Here is a 19,459-nt window from a genome sequence, read left to right on the forward strand (position 1 = left end):
CGTTACACATTTCAAGTTCTGCTTGATGGTTTGGACAGCCCGTTCCACTTGACCATTGGATGTGGGCTTAAATGGGGCAGACCTGACATGCTTAATGCCATTGCGGGTCATGAACTCATTGAACTATGAGCTGGTGAAACACGGTCCATTGTCACTAACAAGGACGTCGGGCAAACTATGGGTGGTGAACATGGCCCTGAGGCTTTCAACGGTGGCAGTGGACATGCATGATGATGTTATTATACATGCAATCCATTTAGAGTAAGCGTCCACTGCTACTAGAAACATCTTTCCTAGAAAAGGGCCAGCGAAATCTACGTGGACCCTGGACCACGGTTTGGAGGGCCATGACCACAGACTCAATGGGGTCTCCTTGGGTGCGTTGCTCAACTGTGAGCAAGTGTTGCATTGTGTACGCATGACTCCCATTCGGAGTCAATGCCGGGCCACCAAACGTGCGACCTGGCGATAGCCTTTATCATGACTATGGGTACTGTATAGGTCATGTATAAATGTTTCCCTGCCTTTTTTTGGCAAAACCACACGATTCCCCCATAGGAGACAATCCGATTGGATGGACAATTCATCCTTATGTCGGTGGAACGGCTTAATTTCATCTTGCATTTCCCCGGGAACCGTTGACCAGCTCCTATTAAGGTTGCAGCTTTTTACTAGTGATAGCACAGGGTCTTGGCTAGTCCAGGTCCTGATCTGGCGAGCCGTGACGGGTGACCCCTCGCTCTCAAAAGCATCCATTACCAGAAGCAAGTCTGCGGGTTGAGCCATTTCCACCCCGGTGGTGGGCAATGATAGCCGACTGAGGGCTTCAGTGCAGTTCTCAGTGCCTGGTCTGTGGCGGATTACATAATCATACGCAGACAATGTTTGTGCCCATCTTTGGATGCGGGATGAAGCATTGGTGTTAATACCTTTACTTTCTGAGAGCAGTGAACTAAGCGGTTTGTGGTCGGTTTTGAGCTCGAACCAGAGACCAAATATGTATTGGTGCATTTTCTTAACCCCGTATACGCATGTTAATGCTTCTTTCTCAACCATACTGTAGGCTCTTTCAGCCTTGGATAATCTTCTGAACGCATACGCAACCGGTTGCACTTTGCCTGGCACATTTGCTTGCTGTAACACACAACCGACCCCGTACGACGATGCATCACAAGCTAGTACTAAACGTTTACACGAGTCATAAATACAAGTAACTTGTTCGAGCATAGCAGGTTTCTGGCCTTATTAAAGGCTGTCTCTTGAGATTTACCCCAAATTCAGTCATCACCCTTGCGTAGCAATAAATGCAAGGGTTCCAGCAAAGGGCTCAACCCCGGTAGAAAGTTACCAAAATATTTGAGGAGTCCCAGGAACGAACGCAGCTCCGTCACCTTCTCTGGTCTGGGTGCATTCTTGATGGCCTCCGTCTTGGAGTCCGTGGGTCTGTGCCGTCTGCCGCAATCTTTCTCCCCAGAAATTCGACCTCTGGTGCCAGGAAAACACACTTGGAGTGTTTCAGCCTGAGTCCCACTCTGTCCAGTCACTTTAGAACCTCTTCCAGGTTGTGCAAGTGTTGGATGGTGTTGCAACCAATGATCAAGATGTCGTCTTGGAACACCACGGTGCATGGAACCGATTTCAGCAGACTCTCCATGTTCCTCTGGAAGATGGCCGCAGCCGAGCGAATCCTAAAGGGGCACCTGTGGTACACGAACAGTCCTTTGTGCGTGTTAATGCACGTCAATTTCTTTGATGGTTCAGCCAGCTTCTGTGTCGTGTAAACAGAGGTTAGATCTAGCTTGGTGAACGACTTTCCCCCTGCTAGCATTGCAAATAGGTCCTCCGCTTTAAGTAGTGGGTACTGGTCCTGTAACGAGACTCGATTGATTGTTACCTTGTAGTCCCCGCAGATTCTGACCGTCCCATCGCTCTTTAGCACCGGCACGAACTCGACTGGCGATATGGTTCCCTCTCATTGAAGTTTGTCCAGATCGATCTCGACTTTCTCTTGCATTATATACGGGACTGCTCGGGCTTTGTAATGAACGGACCGTGCCCCAGGAACAAGATGGATCTGCACCTTGGCGCCTGTGAAGTTGCCGATGCCTGGCTCAAATAACGCCGGGAATTTGTTTAGCACCTGGTTATCCAGCAAAGACAGTGCTTTGATGTCATCCCAGTTCCATCTGATCTTTCCAAGCCGGCTTCTGCTGAACAGCGTTGGGCCATCGCCTGGTACAATCCACAGTGTTAAATCATGCACCATTCCGTCGTACGATACTTTCACTGCCGCACTGCCGATAACAGGTATGAGTTCTTTGGTATAAGTGCGCAGCGTTGTGTGAATCGGGCTCAGTTTTGGCCTCTGAGCCTTGTTGCCCCACAGTTTCTCAAAAGCCTTCTGGCTCATGATTGATTGACTCGCCCCCGTGTCCAATTCCATGGAGACTGGAATGCCGTTAAGTTTAACTTTTAACATTATCGGAGGGTTTTTGGTGGTGAAGTTGTGTACCCCATACACTTCCTCTTTGTCCCGAGGTTGCGTCGCCTCTCCTGCTTGTTCAACGTGATCCATGCTGACTCTGCCATGTGGTGAATCAGAGGTCGTTTGCACATTCGCTGGAGGTGTCCCATTGTTCCACAGCCCTTGCACACATAGGGCTTGAATCGACATTGATGGGCTCTATGACTGCCCCCGCAGCGCCAACATGGTGTTAATGGATAAGCATTCATGCCCCACAGCGGCTTCTGAGTCACCCTAGGCTAAGCCTCTGCAGTCGTGTAGGCCCTGCCATGTACAGTTCTGTCTGCTGAAGGCATTATTTTATGCACAGTACTTGCCGGTGAGCTTTGATGCCGTGAAGATACCTGTTTCGTGTTGTCGTTCGTGGATATGAAAGCCTGGGCTATTGTGATGGCCTTGCTCAGATCTAGGGATTTGGCAGATAGCAGTTTGCGAAGAATGACCTCGTAGCCGATTCCAAGCACGGAAAAGTCCCGTAACATTTTCCCCAAAGGTCTGGCAAATTCGCACTGTCCCGCAAGGCGTCTTAGGTCGGCGATAAAGCTCTCCATGTTCTGGCCCTCGGAGCGATGGGGCGTGTAAAAGCGATACCTGGCCTTTAGGATGCTCTCCTTTAGCTTGAGGTGTTCCCAAACCAGCGTGCCGAGGCCTTATATCGAAGACCCACATACGGTGAGGAGAATCGCCCTGCGCTTGATCGCCGCCTCAGCCGTGTCCAGCCCGTTGGCCACGAAGTACTGGTCGAGACGCTCAATGAAGGCTTCCCAATCATTACCCTCAACAAATCTCTCAAGAATACCAATGGCAGCCATTACTGCGTGAAAGTTCGTGATCTGTAACTCGTCGCCAATTATTGTGTTCAGAATAACTCCACAAGACTGTGTTGTAAGCTCAAACCATTGTGACCTTGGTCTCTTTAATGTAACTTCAGAGTGAGGAAGCAGCATGGTGGATTGCCTTTTATACCTGCTTGCCCAGGGTGCTAAGGTGACCCTTAGGTCTCCCACAGGTGTGCCCCCTGGTGGCAAGCCTTACACATTGGTGAGGTTTGCATACATAACAGTGTGAATGTCTATGTGTGTGTGTGTGTGTGAATGTCTATGTGTGTGTGTGTGTGTGAATGTCTATGTGTGTGTGTGTGTGTTTGTGAATGTATGTTTGTGTGTGTGTGTGTGTGTGTGTGCGTTTGTCTCCACTTTTGCCCCTGTCCCCAGGCCCTGTGGTATTGTAACGTGTTTTGTCGATTTGCTTGGCAGGCTGTGCTGATGGAAGATCTCATGGGGAGAGCTGGAAGTCCGAGGCTTGTAAACACTGCTCCTGTGAGGTAGGAGGACCTTGTGACATACGACAGCATTCTCATCAGGGACACAGAAATGGAGCGAAGGAACCCCTGGGTGGGAGATAGGTGCAGGAGCCCAGTGTATGGGCTTAGTCTGTCCCGCACAGGAGTACGTCCCCATTGGTGGGGTCCACTCGAAACCGTTGCTTTGATTTTTGCACCTGAGGGACTTGGAACGGTTTGATGTGAAATTCAGGAGCCTGTTTTAAAGTTTCAGATGTTACGGGTTTGATCCCTGATATTTGAAGGGCAAATGAGAAAGAGCCTTGAGGGGAGCTCAGTGGAGGGGAAAATGTTACCGGGGCAAAATAAACCGAGCGAGGGGTGATTTCCGTAACCCCCCCCTGTCTAGCTGATCACTGGGGCAGTGGGCAGCAGAATGCTAATATACCCAGCGCCCAACTGTAGACTCAATTCCCCAGCACGCAACAGGCGGGCCTTTATTCCAATATTTCAATTGGGGTCCTGCGTAACTCCCCAACACAGTCTAGGGTTACCGTGCACAGGGCCAACTGGAACTCCGCGCTGTGGTCACTCCCAAATCTGGCTTGAATGTTCGTCCCCGCCAGCAAAACCTTCTCGCCCACTGCTAGATTGTCCCGCTCGCCTCGGGTTTCCCGCCCCCTGCCATCGGCCAAGGTTGCTCACCCTCGCCCTGGGTTGCCCAAGATTGATCTATCACCCCGGATCCCCCTCCCCCCTGGATACGCCAATCCCATTGGCTCATTCTGGCATCATGGGAAATTCAGCAGATTCTCCTCCTCCTCCCTCAAGCAGCTCACCGATTCCGTTCTAATGAGGCCCGATTGTGAACAGGCTGCACGCTCTCGACCCCGGCCTGAATGGTTTGTACCCTCATCAGAATTCGCCACAGTCAGGGGGTCGTGACCCTCCCTGTGCATCTGTGCCAGGTCAGGGGGTCGTGACCTTCCCTGTGCATCTGTGCCAGGTCAGGGGTCGTGACACCCTCGGCGCATCTGAGCAAAGTCAAGGTTCGTGATGGTATCTCAGGCTCACTGTGGGGCCGTGTGGACCTGCACTTCAAAAGGAGTTGGCGATTTCATTAGAGGATAGGGGTCAAAGGAAATGCAAGAAATTGGACTGACGGGACCTCGCAATGATTGTGGGTTTGTTTTCCTGTGTGCTCATCATGAGCAAAGTGCTAAATTTAACTGGAATTTGCATTAGATGATAGAGGAGATTTAATAAAGATTCTAACGTTCTCTATTTGTTCCTCTCTCGGTCTCCCCTGTAGAATGGCCAAGTCCAGTGCACCACAAAGGCATGTAAAACTGTTCACTGCCAGCATCCCATCACCCCACGGGGCAAGTGCTGCCCCGAATGCACCGGGTGCCTGTATAACAGGCGCAGACTGCGGAATGGCCAGAGTCACCAAGACCTTTGCACCAAGTGCTTGTGTAAGGTGGGTGTGTGCAGAGTGTGCTGAATGTGCGAAGGGTAGGTCAGGGAGTGCAGGGTAGGTCAGGGAGTGCGGGGTCGGTGATGTATGTTGCACTCAAATCACTGACTCCACACGGCCTGGTGCTGTAATAACTACTGTGACCTTAGTCCTTTATTGTGCAACTCCAGAGTGCCTCTCAGGTGTGGTGGGCAGCCTTTTATACTCTTGTCTTGCAGGTACTTTCAGGTCTCCCACCACAGCGCCCTCTGTGGCGCACCATTGTACTTATACATTTAATGTATCTGGACAATACATAACATCTCACTCCCCCGCCCCCCCACCAGTTCCAAAAGCCATTGCCGGTGACCTCGGCCTTGTTCGCCCTGGTTGATTTGTGAGTGTGAGTCCATGACCATCCACTTCCCTCTTCTCCCCCATGTGGAGATTATGCTTGCGATCCGGTGCAAGCACGTGGTGTTTGCAGTCCTTACATGGGTGATAAAGTACACGAGCACAACCTCCAACCGAAAGCAGGTATACATAGACGGTACATGTGTATGGTAGATATAATATGTGGTACAGATGTTGTGTCAAAAGTTTGCGGGTACACTGAACAGTTATTTAATCCCAGCTCCTCTGGGTGAGGTACGGTGTCGATACACAGTCCCTTTTTACCCGAGGTAATGGGCTGCGCTGAGACAGGGTATCGCAACTGGTGCGTTGCCTCTGTTCTCAGAAAGTAGTCGCTTTGGCTGCTCATCTGCAGCTGCTGAACCATTGCATGAATCACCTAAATCGAAAATCACATTAGCCCATTAGTCACGTTAGTCACGGATCCATATCCCTGTTATTTGTACCCCATGGTATTAACTCTTTTCGAAATTCATATCCATATTTTTAAACACAGTAACCATTCAGCATTAAAATATTAACTCTTATCATAAGTCGTAATTCTACATTCACATAGCCTTACAAAAGTCTCATTGTGGAGACGGCCAACGGTATAAGGCCCTTTTAAGACTCCCGGGTGCATTTCCCTTTTAAGACGCCATCTTGTGGTTCCCACGAGGCTTCCCTTGGGCGCCGCCAATTTAGTTGCGCTGCTGGCCTTTGTCTGCAGAGCTCTGTTGCCACGAGGCTCACCACTATCTTGAGCTCGCTGGCGAAGAAAGAACAGAGGGAACAAAGAAGAAAGAAAGGGGAAAAACGGCCCACAGCAACCCATCTTGACTCTGGCAGAAGTGGTTCCCTGGACTCGATCAGTCACAGTCCCTGTGAGGGCAGCCTCCGTACTTGCTGCAAAGCTGAGAAGACTTCATCACTCCTCCACAGACTGCTGTTCCCCGGGTTCGCAAAGAGCAGCGCCGACCGAGCTGGAGCTGGAGCCTAAATCCACACACAGGTGACAGCAGCCCAGAACTCCTGACCTCAAACAATCCTGCAGCCTCAGCCTCCACAGACGAGCAGACCCTGGAAGAGCAGTTTTGCAGGTGCGGGCCGATTGCTGGGGGGCGGGTTGGCGGGGCGCTGCGGGCGATGAGCGGGAGGTCCATCGATGGCCGGCGGATCCGGGGGGCCCACGCAGAGGAAAAGTCGGGCGGCGGTAGCGGCTGCGATGGTGGCGGCCGCAGGTGGGGCGGCAAGTGTGGAGACAGCGGTGGGAGTGGAGGTTGCGGCGGCTGGCGTGACTCGGGAGAACGCGAGCCAGAGCGGCGGATGTGGCAGCAAGTACGGAGGCCGCCCTCACAGGGACTGTGACTGATCGAGTCCAGGGAGCCACTTCTGCCAGAGTCAAGATGGGTTGCTCTGGGCCATTTTTCCCCTTTCTTTCTACTTTGTTCCCTCTGTTCTTCCTCCATAGCGCCAGCCTGGTGCTGCTTGATCGGCCCCCCCCTCAGCGGACTCTGAGTTCCAGGACCCCGAGGTCCGTGCTCTCTGCCCCGGGCAGAGCCACGTTCTGCAGTTTTGTCTGTGGTGGGCGCTATCCTGTGGACAGTGCCTGCCGGGTTCGAGACTGTGTGGATCATTTGCTTGGTGCTGCAAGTCGAGGTCATATGTGCCCGGCTGATGGTGATGGCCTTTGTCAGAGCGACTGTGGGTTCCGTGGCTAATAGCTTGTGAAGGAGGCCCTCGTGGCCAATCCCCATAACAAAAACGTTCCGCAAAGCCTCGTCAAGGTGTGCCCCAAAATCACACGGCGCCGCGAGTCTCCTGAGGTCCGCAGCATATTTGGTGACATCTGGCCCTCAGATCTGCAGTGATGGTAGAATTTGTATCTGGCTGTGAGGATGCTCTCCTTTGGTTTCAACTGGTCACGAATGAGTTGAGTCAGCTCCTCGTATGACTTGTCCCTGGCGGTCGCGGGTGCCAGCAAATCCCTGACGAGACAGTAAACCTCATCTCCACAACTGGAAAGCAATATCGCCTTACGCTTATCTCTCATTGCATCCATGTCCGCCGTCAGGTTGTTTGCTGTGAAGTAGTACTCAAGCCTTTCCGTAAAGGCCTCCCAATCATTGCCCACAGTAAAATCCTTTAGCGAGCCCAGAGTGGCCATGGTTGCGTGAAGTTCATCCGTGTCCTTGTTGCCAATGTGATGTATGTAGCACTCAAATCACTGACTCCACACGGTCTGGTGATGTAATAACTGCTGTGACCTTAGTCCTTTATTGTGTAACTCCAGAGTGCCTCTCAGGTGTGGTGGGCAGCCTTTTATACTCTGTCTCGCAGGTACTTTCAGGTCTCCCACCACAGCGCCCTCTGTGGCGCACCATTGTACTTATACATTTAATGTACTTGGACAATACATAACAGGGTTGATCAGGGAGTGGAGGGTCGGTCAGGGAGTATAGGGTAGGTCAGGGAGTGGAGGTGCAGGGAGTGGAGGGTCGGTCAGGGAGTGGAGGGTCGGTCAGGGTGTGGAGGGTCGGTCAGGGTGTGGAGGGTCGGTCAGGGAGTGGAGGGTCGGTCAGGGTGTGCAGGGTCAGTCAGGGTGTGCAGGGTCGGTCAGGGAGTGGAGGGTCAGGGAGTGGAGGGTCGGTCAGGGAGTGGAGGGTCAGGGAGTGGAGGGTGTGTGCAGGGTCGGCCAGGGAGTGAGAGGTGTATAACAAAGCAGCTCATGCGATGGGCTATACACTACCAGGCACAGGACAGCTCGTGGGCACTGTTTGCTGGCCACAGACCCATCAAAGATACACAGCAAGGATCAACCGCTCAGTCTTCACACATCCGGGACTCAATTCCTACTCCCTTCCTCTACCTTCCTGTCAGGTGTCAGCCGAGGCTCAGTGGCTACAATCCGCGCCTGAGTCAGAAGGTCGTGGGGTCAAGCCCCACTCCAGAGACTTGAGCTCATAATCTGGACGATACTCCAATACAGTACTGAGGGAGTGCTGCACTGTCGGAGGGACAGTACTGAGGGAGTGCTGCACTGTCGGAGGGACAGTACTGAGGGAGTGCTGCACTGTCGGAGGGACAGTACTGAGGGAGTGCTGCACTGTCGGAGGGACAGTACTGAGGGAGTGCTGCACTGTCGGAGGGACAGTACTGAGGGAGTGCTGCACTGTCGGAGGGACAGTACTGAGGGAGTGCTGCACTGTCGGAGGGACAGTACTGAGGGAGAGCTGCACTGTCGGAGGGACAGTACTGAGGGAGAGCTGCACTGTCGGAGGGACAGTACTGAGGGAGTGCTGCACTGTCGGAGGGACAGTACTGAGGGAGTGCTGCACTGTTGGAGGGACAGTACTGAGGGAGTGCTGCACTGTCGGAGGGACCGTACTGAGGGAGTGCTGCACTGTCGGAGGGACAGTACTGAGGGAGTGCTGCACTGTCGGAGGGACAGTACTGAGGGAGTGCTGCACTGTCGGAGGGACAGTACTGAGGGAGTGCTGCACTGTCGGAGGGACCGTACTGAGGGAGTGCTGCACTGTCGGAGGGACAGTACTGAGGGAGTGCTGCACTGTCGGAGGGACAGTACTGAGGGAGTGCTGCACTGTCGGAGGGACAGTACTGAGGGAGTGCTGCACTGTCGGAGGGACAGTACTGAGGGAGTGCTGCACTGTCGGAGGGACCGTACTGAGGGAGTGCTGCACTGTCGGAGGGACAGTACTGAGGGAGTGCTGCACTGTCGGAGGGACAGTACTGAGGGAGTGCTGCACTGTCGGAGGGACAGTACTGAGGGAGTGCTGCACTGTCGGAGGGACAGTACTGAGGGAGCGCTGCACTGTCGAAGGGGCAGTACTGAGGGAGCGCTGCACTGTCGAAGGAGCAGTACTGAGGGAGTGCTGCACTGTTGGAGATCCTGTCTTTCAGATGAGACAATAAACTAAGTCCCATCTGCCCTCTCAGGTGGAAGTAAAAGATACCATGACACTATTGAAAGCAAAGTAGGGCTGTCCTCTCTGGTGTTACATAAGAAATAGAAGCAGGAGTAGACCATTTGGCTCCTCGAGCCTGCTCCACCATTTAATAAGATCATGGCTGATCTGATCATGGACTCAGCTCCACTTCCCTATAAGGACGTTGGGCCAATGTTTATCCTTCAACAAACGTCACTAAAAACAGATTATTGGGTCATTTATATTATTGCTGTTTGTGAGATCTTGCTGTGTGCAAATTGGCTGTCGCAGTTCCTACATTACAGCAGTGACTACAATTCAAAAGTACTTCATTGACTGTAAAGCTCTTTGGGACGTGTAAGGTGCTGTAGAAATGCAATCTTTCCTTCTCCTCACGTGTTGGGCTGAATCATCCAGCAAGGAAAGGATTGGAGCTAAAGGTTGGCGGAGATTTCTAGTCCGGCAGTTTTGGCGTCATTGCCTGCGACAAGCACTGTCCTGGAGATTGGACTTGTGGGATTTTCTATCTTTGCGGCCACTCTAATGACAGAATATGAAAATGCTGCAGAGCAGAATTACTGATTAAATCACGAATGAGGATAATTTTCGAACTTGTTTGTCTCTCCGCAGAATGGAAACATCCAGTGCCAGAGAGTTCCCTGCACTGACCTCACCTGTCTGAACCAGTACAAGCCACCTGGGGAATGCTGTCCCGTCTGCCGGCCAGGTAACTTCAGACATCCCATTTCCATGTCCAGGTAATTACCCACCTCCCGTCACTAGTGTCCCGGTAACCACCCACCGCCTGTCACTAGTGTCCCGGTAACTCCCCACCGCCTGTCACTAGTGTCCCGGTAACATACCACCGCCCATCACCAGTGTCCCGGTAACTCCCCACCTCCCATCACTAGTGTCCCGGTAACTCCCCAGCGCCTGTCACTAGTGTCCCGGTAACATACCACCGCCCATCACCAGTGTCCCGGTAACTCCCCACCTCCCATCACTAGTGTCCGGGTAACTCCCCACCGCCTGTCACAAGTGTCCCGGTAACTCCCCACCGCCTGTCACTAGTGTCCCGGTAACTCCCCACCGCCCGTCACTAGTGTCCCGGTAACTCCCCACCTCCCGTCATGAGTGTCCCGGTAACTCCCCACCGCCTGTCACTAGTGACCCGGTAACCACCCACCACCCGTCACTAGTATCCCAGTAACTCCCCACCTCCCGTCACTAGTGTCCCGGTAACTCCCCACCTCCCGTCACTAGTGTCCAGGTAACTCCCCACCGCCTGTCACTAGTGTCCCGGTAACTCCCCACCGCCTGTCACTAGTGTCCCGGTAACCACCCACCGCCTGTCACTATTGTCCTGGTAATCACCCACCGCCTGTCACTAGTGTCCCGGTAACTCCCCACCGCCTGTCACCAGTGTCCCGGTAACACCCCACCGCCCATCACCAGTGTCCCGGTAACTCCCCACCTCCCATCACTAGTGTCCCGGTAACTCCCCACCGTCCGTCACTAGTGTCCCGGTAACTCCCCACCGCCTGTCACTAGTGTCCCGGTAACACCCCACCGCCCATCACTAGTGTCCCGGTAACTCCCCACCTCCCATCACTAGTGTCCCGGTAACACCCCAGCGCCTGTCACTAGTGTCCCGGTAACATACCACCGCCCATCACCAGTGTCCCGGTAACTCCCCACCTCCCATCACTAGTGTCCCGGTAACTCCCCAGCGCCTGTCACTAGTGTCCCGGTAACATACCACCGCCCATCACCAGTGTCCCGGTAACTCCCCACCTCCCATCACTAGTGTCCGGGTAACTCCCCACCGCCTGTCACAAGTGTTCCGGTAACCACCCACCGCCTGTCACTAGTGTCCTGGTAATCACCCACCGCCTGTCACTAGTGTCCCGGTAACTCCCCACCGCCTGTCACTAGTGTCCCGGTAACCACCCACCACCTGTCACTAGTGTCCCGGTAATTCCCCACTGCCTGTCACTAGTGTCCCGGTAACCACCCACCGCCTGTCACTAGTGTCCCGGTAACCACCCACCGCCTGTCACTAGTGTTCCGGTAACCACCCACCGCCTGTCACTAGTGTCCCGGTAATCACCCACCGCCTGTCACTAGTGTCCCGGTAACTCCCCACCTCCCGTCACTAGTGTCCAGGTAACTCCCCACCGTCCGTCACCAGTGTCCCGGTAACTCCCCACCGTCCGTCACCAGTGTCTCGGTAACTCCCCACCGTCCGTCACCAGTGTCCCGGTAACACCCCACCGTCCGTCACTAGTGTCCAGGTAACTCCCCACCACCTGTCACTAGTGTCCCGGTAACTCCCCACCGCCCGTCACTAGTGTCCCGGTAACTCCCCACCTCCCGTCACTAGTGTCCCGGTAACTCCCCACCTCCCGTCACTAGTGTCCCGGTAACTCCCCACCTCCCATCACTGGTGTCCCGGTAACTCCCCACCTCCCGTCACTAGTGTCCCGGTAACTCCCCACCTCCCGTCACTAGTGTCCCGGTAACTCCCCACCTCCCGTCACTAGTGTCCCGGTAACTCCCCACCTCCCGTCACTAGTGTCCCGGTAACTCCCCACCTCCCGTCACTAGTATCCCGGTAACTCCCCACCTCCCGTCACTAGTGTCCCGGTAACTCCCCACCTCCCGTCACCAGTGTCCCAGTAACTCCCCACCGTCCGTCACCAGTGTCCCGGTAACACCCCACCGCCTGTCACTAGTGTCCCGGTAACTCCCCACCTCCCGTCACTAGTGTCCTGGCAACTCCCCACCGCCTGTCACTAGTGTCCAGGTAACTCCCCACCACCCGTCACTAGTGTCCCGGTAACACCCCACCTCCCGTCACTAGTGTCCAGGTAACTCCCCACCGCCTGTCACTAGTGTCCAGGTAACTCCCCACCTCCCATCACTAGTGTCCCGGTAACACCCCACCTCCCATCACTAGTGTCCAGGTAACTCCCCACCTCCCGTTACTAGTGTCCCGGTAACACCCCACCTCCCGTCACTAGTGTCCAGGTAACTCCCCACCTCCCGTCACTAGTGTCCAGGTAACTCCCCACCGCTCGTCACTAGTGTCCAAGTAACTCCCCACCGCCCATCACTAGTGTCCAAGTAACTCCCCACCTCCCGTCACTAGTGTCCCGGTAACTCCCCACCGCCCATCACTAGTGTCCAAGTAACTCCCCACCTCCCATCACTAGTGTGCCGGTAACTCCCCACCGCCCATCACTAGTGTCCCGGTAACTCCCCACCGCCCATCACTAGTGTCCCGGTAACTCCCCACCGCCCATCACTAGTGTCCAGGTAACTCCCCACCGCCTGTGACTAGTGTCCCAGTAACTCCCCACTGCCCGTCACTCATGTCCAAGTAACTCCCCACTGCCGGTCACTAGTGTCCAGGTAACTTCTCAACTCCTGTCACTTGTGACCAGGGGCTAGATTTTACACTTTTGTGCAGATCGCCAAAATTTGGGCTGTATTTCTGGCATGGGCGGTAAAAATTGTTTTTCAGATTGCCGGCTTGTCGCCCATTCTCAAAGCCTCTCGTCTCCATTTTTGAAATTGGACGTTACCGCGAGCGATATGAAATGAGCGGTAGCGTTAAATCTCTGAGTTTCTGCCGTAAAGTGTCGCCGTCCTTAGCAACGGCATGGCAACGCTCGATTCCCGCGATTCAGGAGGTCACGAATCATCATGACATGCATAGAAGAGGAGACAGAGAGAGAGGGAGCTCAGAGGGACTGAAAGCGTGTGTGGCTGTTGTGTGGCTACTTTGGGAGGAACGAGGGAGAGTTTAGAGCTTTACAGCAAATAGGGAAACAAAAAGTAGCTGTTACCAGCCACATATTTGCCCGAATTTGGCCTATAATGTAGAGAGAGGAGGAGGTGTCACAGCACGCTGTGGAGACTGACGCTGGCAAGAGCAGTGAGCTGGAAGAGGAGCACATTGGAGGGCGCAAATGAGCAAGGAGGCTCTCGGTCGAGGTAAATGCCTCCCTCCTGCAGGAGTTCGAGTTACGCTGGGGTGATTTGACCCGGGGGGGGCGTGGGAAGCCCACCCCAAAGGCCTACTAGAGTATATGGGCCGAGATAGCAGAGGTGGTCTCGTCGGCGACCAATGAGGTGCGTGAGGGAAACCAATGCCGCAAACGATGGAATGACCTTGTGGGATCCGCAAGAGTAAGTATTACATTGATTTACATGTATTGATGTATTTATATAATTTGAAATGTAAGTCATGAGTGACTATCAGCAGATGTGAGGTCTTGCACTTTTACCGGGAATATTGTAGTCAAAGCCTGCAGTAACGGTGTACGTCTTTAGGTAAAGAATGATAATTATCATAATAATCATGATTACATCTGTCGGTTATGTGTTGTATCAGTCTCTGTAACAGTACCTAGCAATGATCTCATGCCATGTTGTACTGTCACCTTTTACAGAAGCTATCAACGATGAGGTTCGTGCAGAGGCGAACGGGTGGGGGGCCACCAGTCACCAGTGACATCAATGAGATGGAGGAGCGGGTGCTCACACTCGTGGGGAAGCACACCCGGACAGCCACGTAAGCAGCTGCAGACCCTGAAGTGATGCCACGTGAGTAAAGTTTACACCATTGTGTGATGTAAAGTTAATTGATGCCACACCCACTCATATCCAAACAATCATATATGCTAGATGATTTCTACAATTGTCCTGTAAATAATGATGGCCCAATGAAAATCATTGCAATGCAGAATGTGTTGATGGTCATGAAATGTGATGTCTGTGATGATTTTGATAGCAGTGGTGCTTTTGTCGTGCATATGCTGTGTGTAGCGCTGTAATCACCTTGTGACCCGAGCAACCCCTTCTCCTCTAATAACGTCATTTGTGTTTTGCAGCTCAGCCAGCAGCGTGGCCCCAGGCGAGGCCAGAAGGTGGGGGCGTGGGGCCGGACTCACCGGACGATCCTACATCTGGTGCTGAGGAGGTCCGATTCTCGCCCGTCAATCCACTGGGTCTGTTCTCTACGGATGAGAGCGCGGACTTCGAGGAGCCTGCATCACCAGGCTCCAGAAGGCATTCCACCCCATGGCCATCTAGTGCTCCTCCGGCCGTTCCCGTCTCCACTCTGGAGGTACCAGCCCCAAGCACCTCGCCACAGGGCATCCCATTTGTCCCTAGGACAGCGCCGACCCGGCTGAGGTTTTGTGGACACGGCAGGTCTGCTCCATGAGTGCCACATGGGAGCGGAGAGATGGTACAGTTGTCCAGGAGGACTGTAGACATTGGTGACCAGATCCTTGATGCATTGGGGGGCATATCCCGACAGCTGTCCACCATGACTGACTACGTTCCATGGATGGCGGAGGCCCTGGAGGCGATAGCCAGGAACACTGCTGGCACAGGCTTCCCAGTGGTCCCGGAGCGTGGCAATCCACCCCTAGATTCTGCACCACCAGTGCCAACGACAGATGAGAGGCAGGACTAAGGTCCTGCTTCTGGATCAGAGAATGTTCCACTCTCAGCACTCCACGCTCCCGTTGGGAAGGGGTAGAAGTGGGGAGAAGAAGGGGAGGGGGGAAGGAAAGTGAGGTGCATGTCCGCAGGTGATGGCTGTGTTATATCTATCTGGGTGTATGCAATTTGTTGTAATGTATGGGGGGAGGGGGCCACCCTCCTGCTTTGCCTTTGTATTCTGTGTTGCTGAACATGTTGACCATTTGATTGATGTCAATGGTCGAAAAAGTGGGGTGTGGGCGGGGATGGGGTATTTTTGCCTGTGATACTTATGGTTTCAGACCAATGTCGGTATCAAAAATTTTTATTGAACATTACCTTGCTGCGCATTGTCTCAGATAGCTGGACCGTTACACACTGGTGATTCCTTAGCATGAAAGGGTTAAATAAAACTTAACTTCAATCAATGTAAACTTTAACTGGCACCAAGGTAATGGCCACCATTGATGTCTGAGCTACACACACACAGCAGTGTGTCAGCATTGTCACTCACAGCAACATTTTTTCAGGTAAATCGTTCAGATATCAGCTCCTCCCGTAAGAGCCTTACAGCTATGTAGCCACCATGGGCCCTTTCCTGTGGTCTGGAGGGGGGGCGTGGGCATGGTTGCATAGCCATCCTGATTGTCTGGCCCTAGGTCAGCGTCCAACCCTTCATCCTCCTCTTCCTCTCTCTCCTGAGATGGAGCATCACTCCTTTCTGGCAATTCTTGTCCCCTCCTGATAGCCAGGTTGTGCAGCATGGAGCACACGACCATGAATTTAGCTACTTGCTCAGGGTTGTATTGTCGCTCACATCCTGAGCGGTCCAGGCATCTAAAGTGCTGCTTAAGCACAGTTATTGTTTTCTGGACCACATTGCATGTGTCTCTGTGGCTCTGGTTGTATCACTTCTCGGCCTCGGTGTGGGTGTCATGCTGCGGGGGTCATCAGTCAGGTGGCTTGGCCATATCGGTTGTCACCAAGCATCCAGCATTGTCCGTGTGGCTGACTCTTAAACATGTCAGAGATGGTGCTCTCATGCAGGATGTGAGCCTCATCGAAGCTGCCCGGATATTTGGCATTCACTGCCATTATTATCTGGTTGTGGTCGACAACTAGTTGGACCTTCAGCGAGTGAAATCCTTTTCTGTTACAAAAAAGCTTTGGGTCCTGAGAAGGTGCCTGCATGGCGATGTGAGTGCACTGTATTACTTCCTGCACCCTGGGGATCTTAGCAATGCGGTAGAATGCTCCAGCCCTGTCAGTCTGAGCCTCCATGTTCATGGGGAAGCTGATAAAGTCCATCCTTTGTGCGTACAGGGCCTTCATGACCTGTCTAATGCAGCGATGTGTGGGGTGGTGAGACAGTGGGGAAATCTGGGCGATATTATTCGCATTGATTTCACCCAGTCTGATGATTCCGCCCAAGAAAAGTGGGCAGATGGTATTATTTTTTCCCGACGTTACGCACATGGTAAAAATACCGCTTGACGATAAGTGTCCGAAAAATGGGTATCAATTTCCATTTTGTTGCTAAATGGGCGATATCTGGGCGTTATACGTCATTTCAGCGGTAAAATGGACGTTACGCATGCAAAGAAAGTGCAAAATCTAGTCCCAGGTAACTCCCCACCTCCCGTCATTGAGTCCAGGAAACACCCACCTCTCATCACTAGTGTCCAGGTAACTCCCCACCTCCCGTCATTGAGTCCAGGAAACACCCACCTCTCATCACTAGTGTCCAGGTAACTCCCCACCTCCCATTACTAGTATCCAGGTAACTCCACACCTCCCATCACTAGTGTCCAGGTAACTCCCCACCTCCCATCACTAGTGTCCAGGTAACTCCCCACCTCCCGCCACTAGTGTCCAGGAAACACCCCACCTCCCATCACTAGTGTCCAGGTAACTCCACACCTCCCATCGTGGTATCATATAGACTGGCCAAACCAAATTAGTAATAATACTGTGGAAGATGAATTCCTGGAGTGTGTACGAGATGGTTTTTTTAGACCAGTATGTTGAGGAGCCTGCTAGGGAACAGGCTATCCGAGATTTGGTATTCTGTAATGAGGTTAAATAACTGTCTTGTTGTGCGGGGTCCTTTAGGGAAGAGTGACCATAACATGATTGAATTCTTTATTAAGATGGAAAGTGAAGTAGTCCAATCCGAAACTAGGGTCCTAAATCTAAACAAAGGAAACTACGAAGGTATGAGGAATGAATTGGCTATGATAGATTGGGAAGATTCATTAAAAGGCATGAAATAGGTAATGGCTAACATAAGGAACAAATGCATGAATTACAACAGTTATACATTCCTTTCTGGCGTAAAAACACAAAAGGAAAAGTGGCCCAACCATGGCTAGCAAAATAAATTAAGGGTAGCATTAGATCCAAAGAGGAATTATCCAAAGTTGCCAGAAAAAGTAGCAAGCCTGAGAATTGGGAGCAGTTTAGAATTCAGCAAAAAAGGACCAAGAGATTGATTAAGAGGGGAAAAATAGAGAATGAGAGTAAACTTGCAAGAAACATAAAAACCGACTACAAAAGTTTCTACAAGTACGTAAAAAGAAAAAGATTAATGAAGACAAATGTAGGTCCTTTACAGACAGAGATGGGAGAATTTATAATGTGGAACAAGGAAATGGCAGAACAATTAAATAAATACTTTGGTTCTGTCTTCACGGAAGAGGACACAAATAACGTCCCAGAAATGCTAGGGAACCAAGGGTCTAGTGAGCAAGAGGAATTAAAGGAAATGATTATTAGTAAGAAAATAGTGCTGGAGAAACTAAGGGGACTGAGGGCCGATAAATCCCCAGGGCCTGACGATCTGCATCCCAGAGTACTAACAGAGGTAGCCATGGAAATAGTGGATGCATTGGTTGTCATCTTCCAAAATTCTACAGATTATGGAACAGTTCCTGCAGATTGGAGGATGGCAAATGTAATCCCACTATTTAAAAAAGGAGGGAGAGAGAAAACAGGGCATTACAGACCGATTAGCCTGACATCAGAAGTCGGGAAAATGCTGGAGTCTATTATAAAGAATGTGATAATGGCACACTTAGATAATATCAACTGGATTAAACAAAGTCAACACGGATTTATGAAGGGAAAATCATGCTTGACAAACCTACTGGAGTTTTTTTGAGGATGTAACTGATAGAATAGATAAGGGAGAACCAGTGGATGTAGTGTATTTGGATTTTCAGAAGGCCTTTGATAAAGTCCCATATAAGAGGTTAGTGTGCAAAATGAAAGCACATAGGATTGGGAGTAATGTACTTGCATGGATTGAAAATTGGTTAACTGACAGGACACAGAGAGTAGGAATAAACAGGACTTTTTCGGGGTGGCTGGCAGTAACCAGTGGGGTACCACAGGGATCAGTGCTTGGGTCCCAGCTATTCACAATATATATAAATGATTTGGATGAAGGCACTAAATGCAATATTTCCAAGTTTGCTGATGACACAAAAATAGGTGGGATTGTGAACTGTGAGGAGGTTGCAAAGATGCTGTAATGCGATTTAGATAGGTTGAGTGAGTGGGCAAACACATGGCAGATGCAGTATAACATGGATAAATGTGAAGTTATCCACTTTGGTAGGAAAAACATAAGGACAAAGTATTATTTAAATGGTGATAACTCGGGAAGTGTCCATGTACAGAAGGACCTGGGTGTCCTTGTACATCAGCCATTGAAAGCAAACATGCAGGTGCAAGTAGTTAGGAAGGCAAATGGTATGATGGCCTTCATTGCGAGAGGATTTGAGTACAGGAGCAAGGATATCTTACTACAGTTATACAGGGCCTTTCTGAGACCGTACCTGGAATATTGTGTGCAGTTTTAGTCGTCTTACTTAAGAAAGGATATACTTGCCATAGTGGGAGTGCAGCGAAGGTTCACCAGACTGATTCCTGGGATGGCAGGACTGTCATATGAGGAGAGATTGGGTCGACTTGGCTTATTTCACTAGAGTTTAGAAGAATGACAGGAGATCTCATTGCAATGTATAAAATTCTGACGGGGTTGGGCAGACTGTATGCGGGGAGGATGTTTCCCCGGGCTGGGAAGTCTAGAACAAGGGGTCACAGTCTCAGGATACGGGGTAGGAAATTTAGAACCGAGATGAGGAGAAATGTTTTCACTCAGAGGGTGGTGAACCTGTGGAATTCTCCATCACAGAAGGTTGTGGAGGCCAAGTCACTGAATATATTTAAGAAGGAGATAGATTGATTTCTAGACACAAAAGGCATCAAGGGGTATGGGGAAAAAGCGAGAATATGGTGTTGAGATAGAGGATCAGCCATGATTAAACTGAATGACGGTGTAGACTCGAAGGGCCGAA

At 51.7% G+C, this 19,459-nt stretch overlaps 1 protein-coding gene across 1 annotated transcript in view; it reads left to right on the forward strand.

The window, feature by feature from the left end:
* Positions 1-19,459, forward strand: part of kcp (kielin cysteine rich BMP regulator) — a 370,984-nt gene that overhangs the window by 61,211 nt on the left and 290,314 nt on the right. Inside the window, exons 12-13 of the mRNA XM_070897288.1 lie at positions 3,781-3,848; positions 10,233-10,329. Of these exons, the coding sequence (XP_070753389.1) occupies positions 3,781-3,848; positions 10,233-10,329 (165 nt within the window). The remainder of the gene's footprint in view (positions 1-3,780; positions 3,849-10,232; positions 10,330-19,459) is intronic.

This window comes from Pristiophorus japonicus, chromosome 13, assembly GCF_044704955.1.
Source record: "Pristiophorus japonicus isolate sPriJap1 chromosome 13, sPriJap1.hap1, whole genome shotgun sequence".
Taxonomy (NCBI): domain Eukaryota; kingdom Metazoa; phylum Chordata; class Chondrichthyes; family Pristiophoridae; genus Pristiophorus; species Pristiophorus japonicus.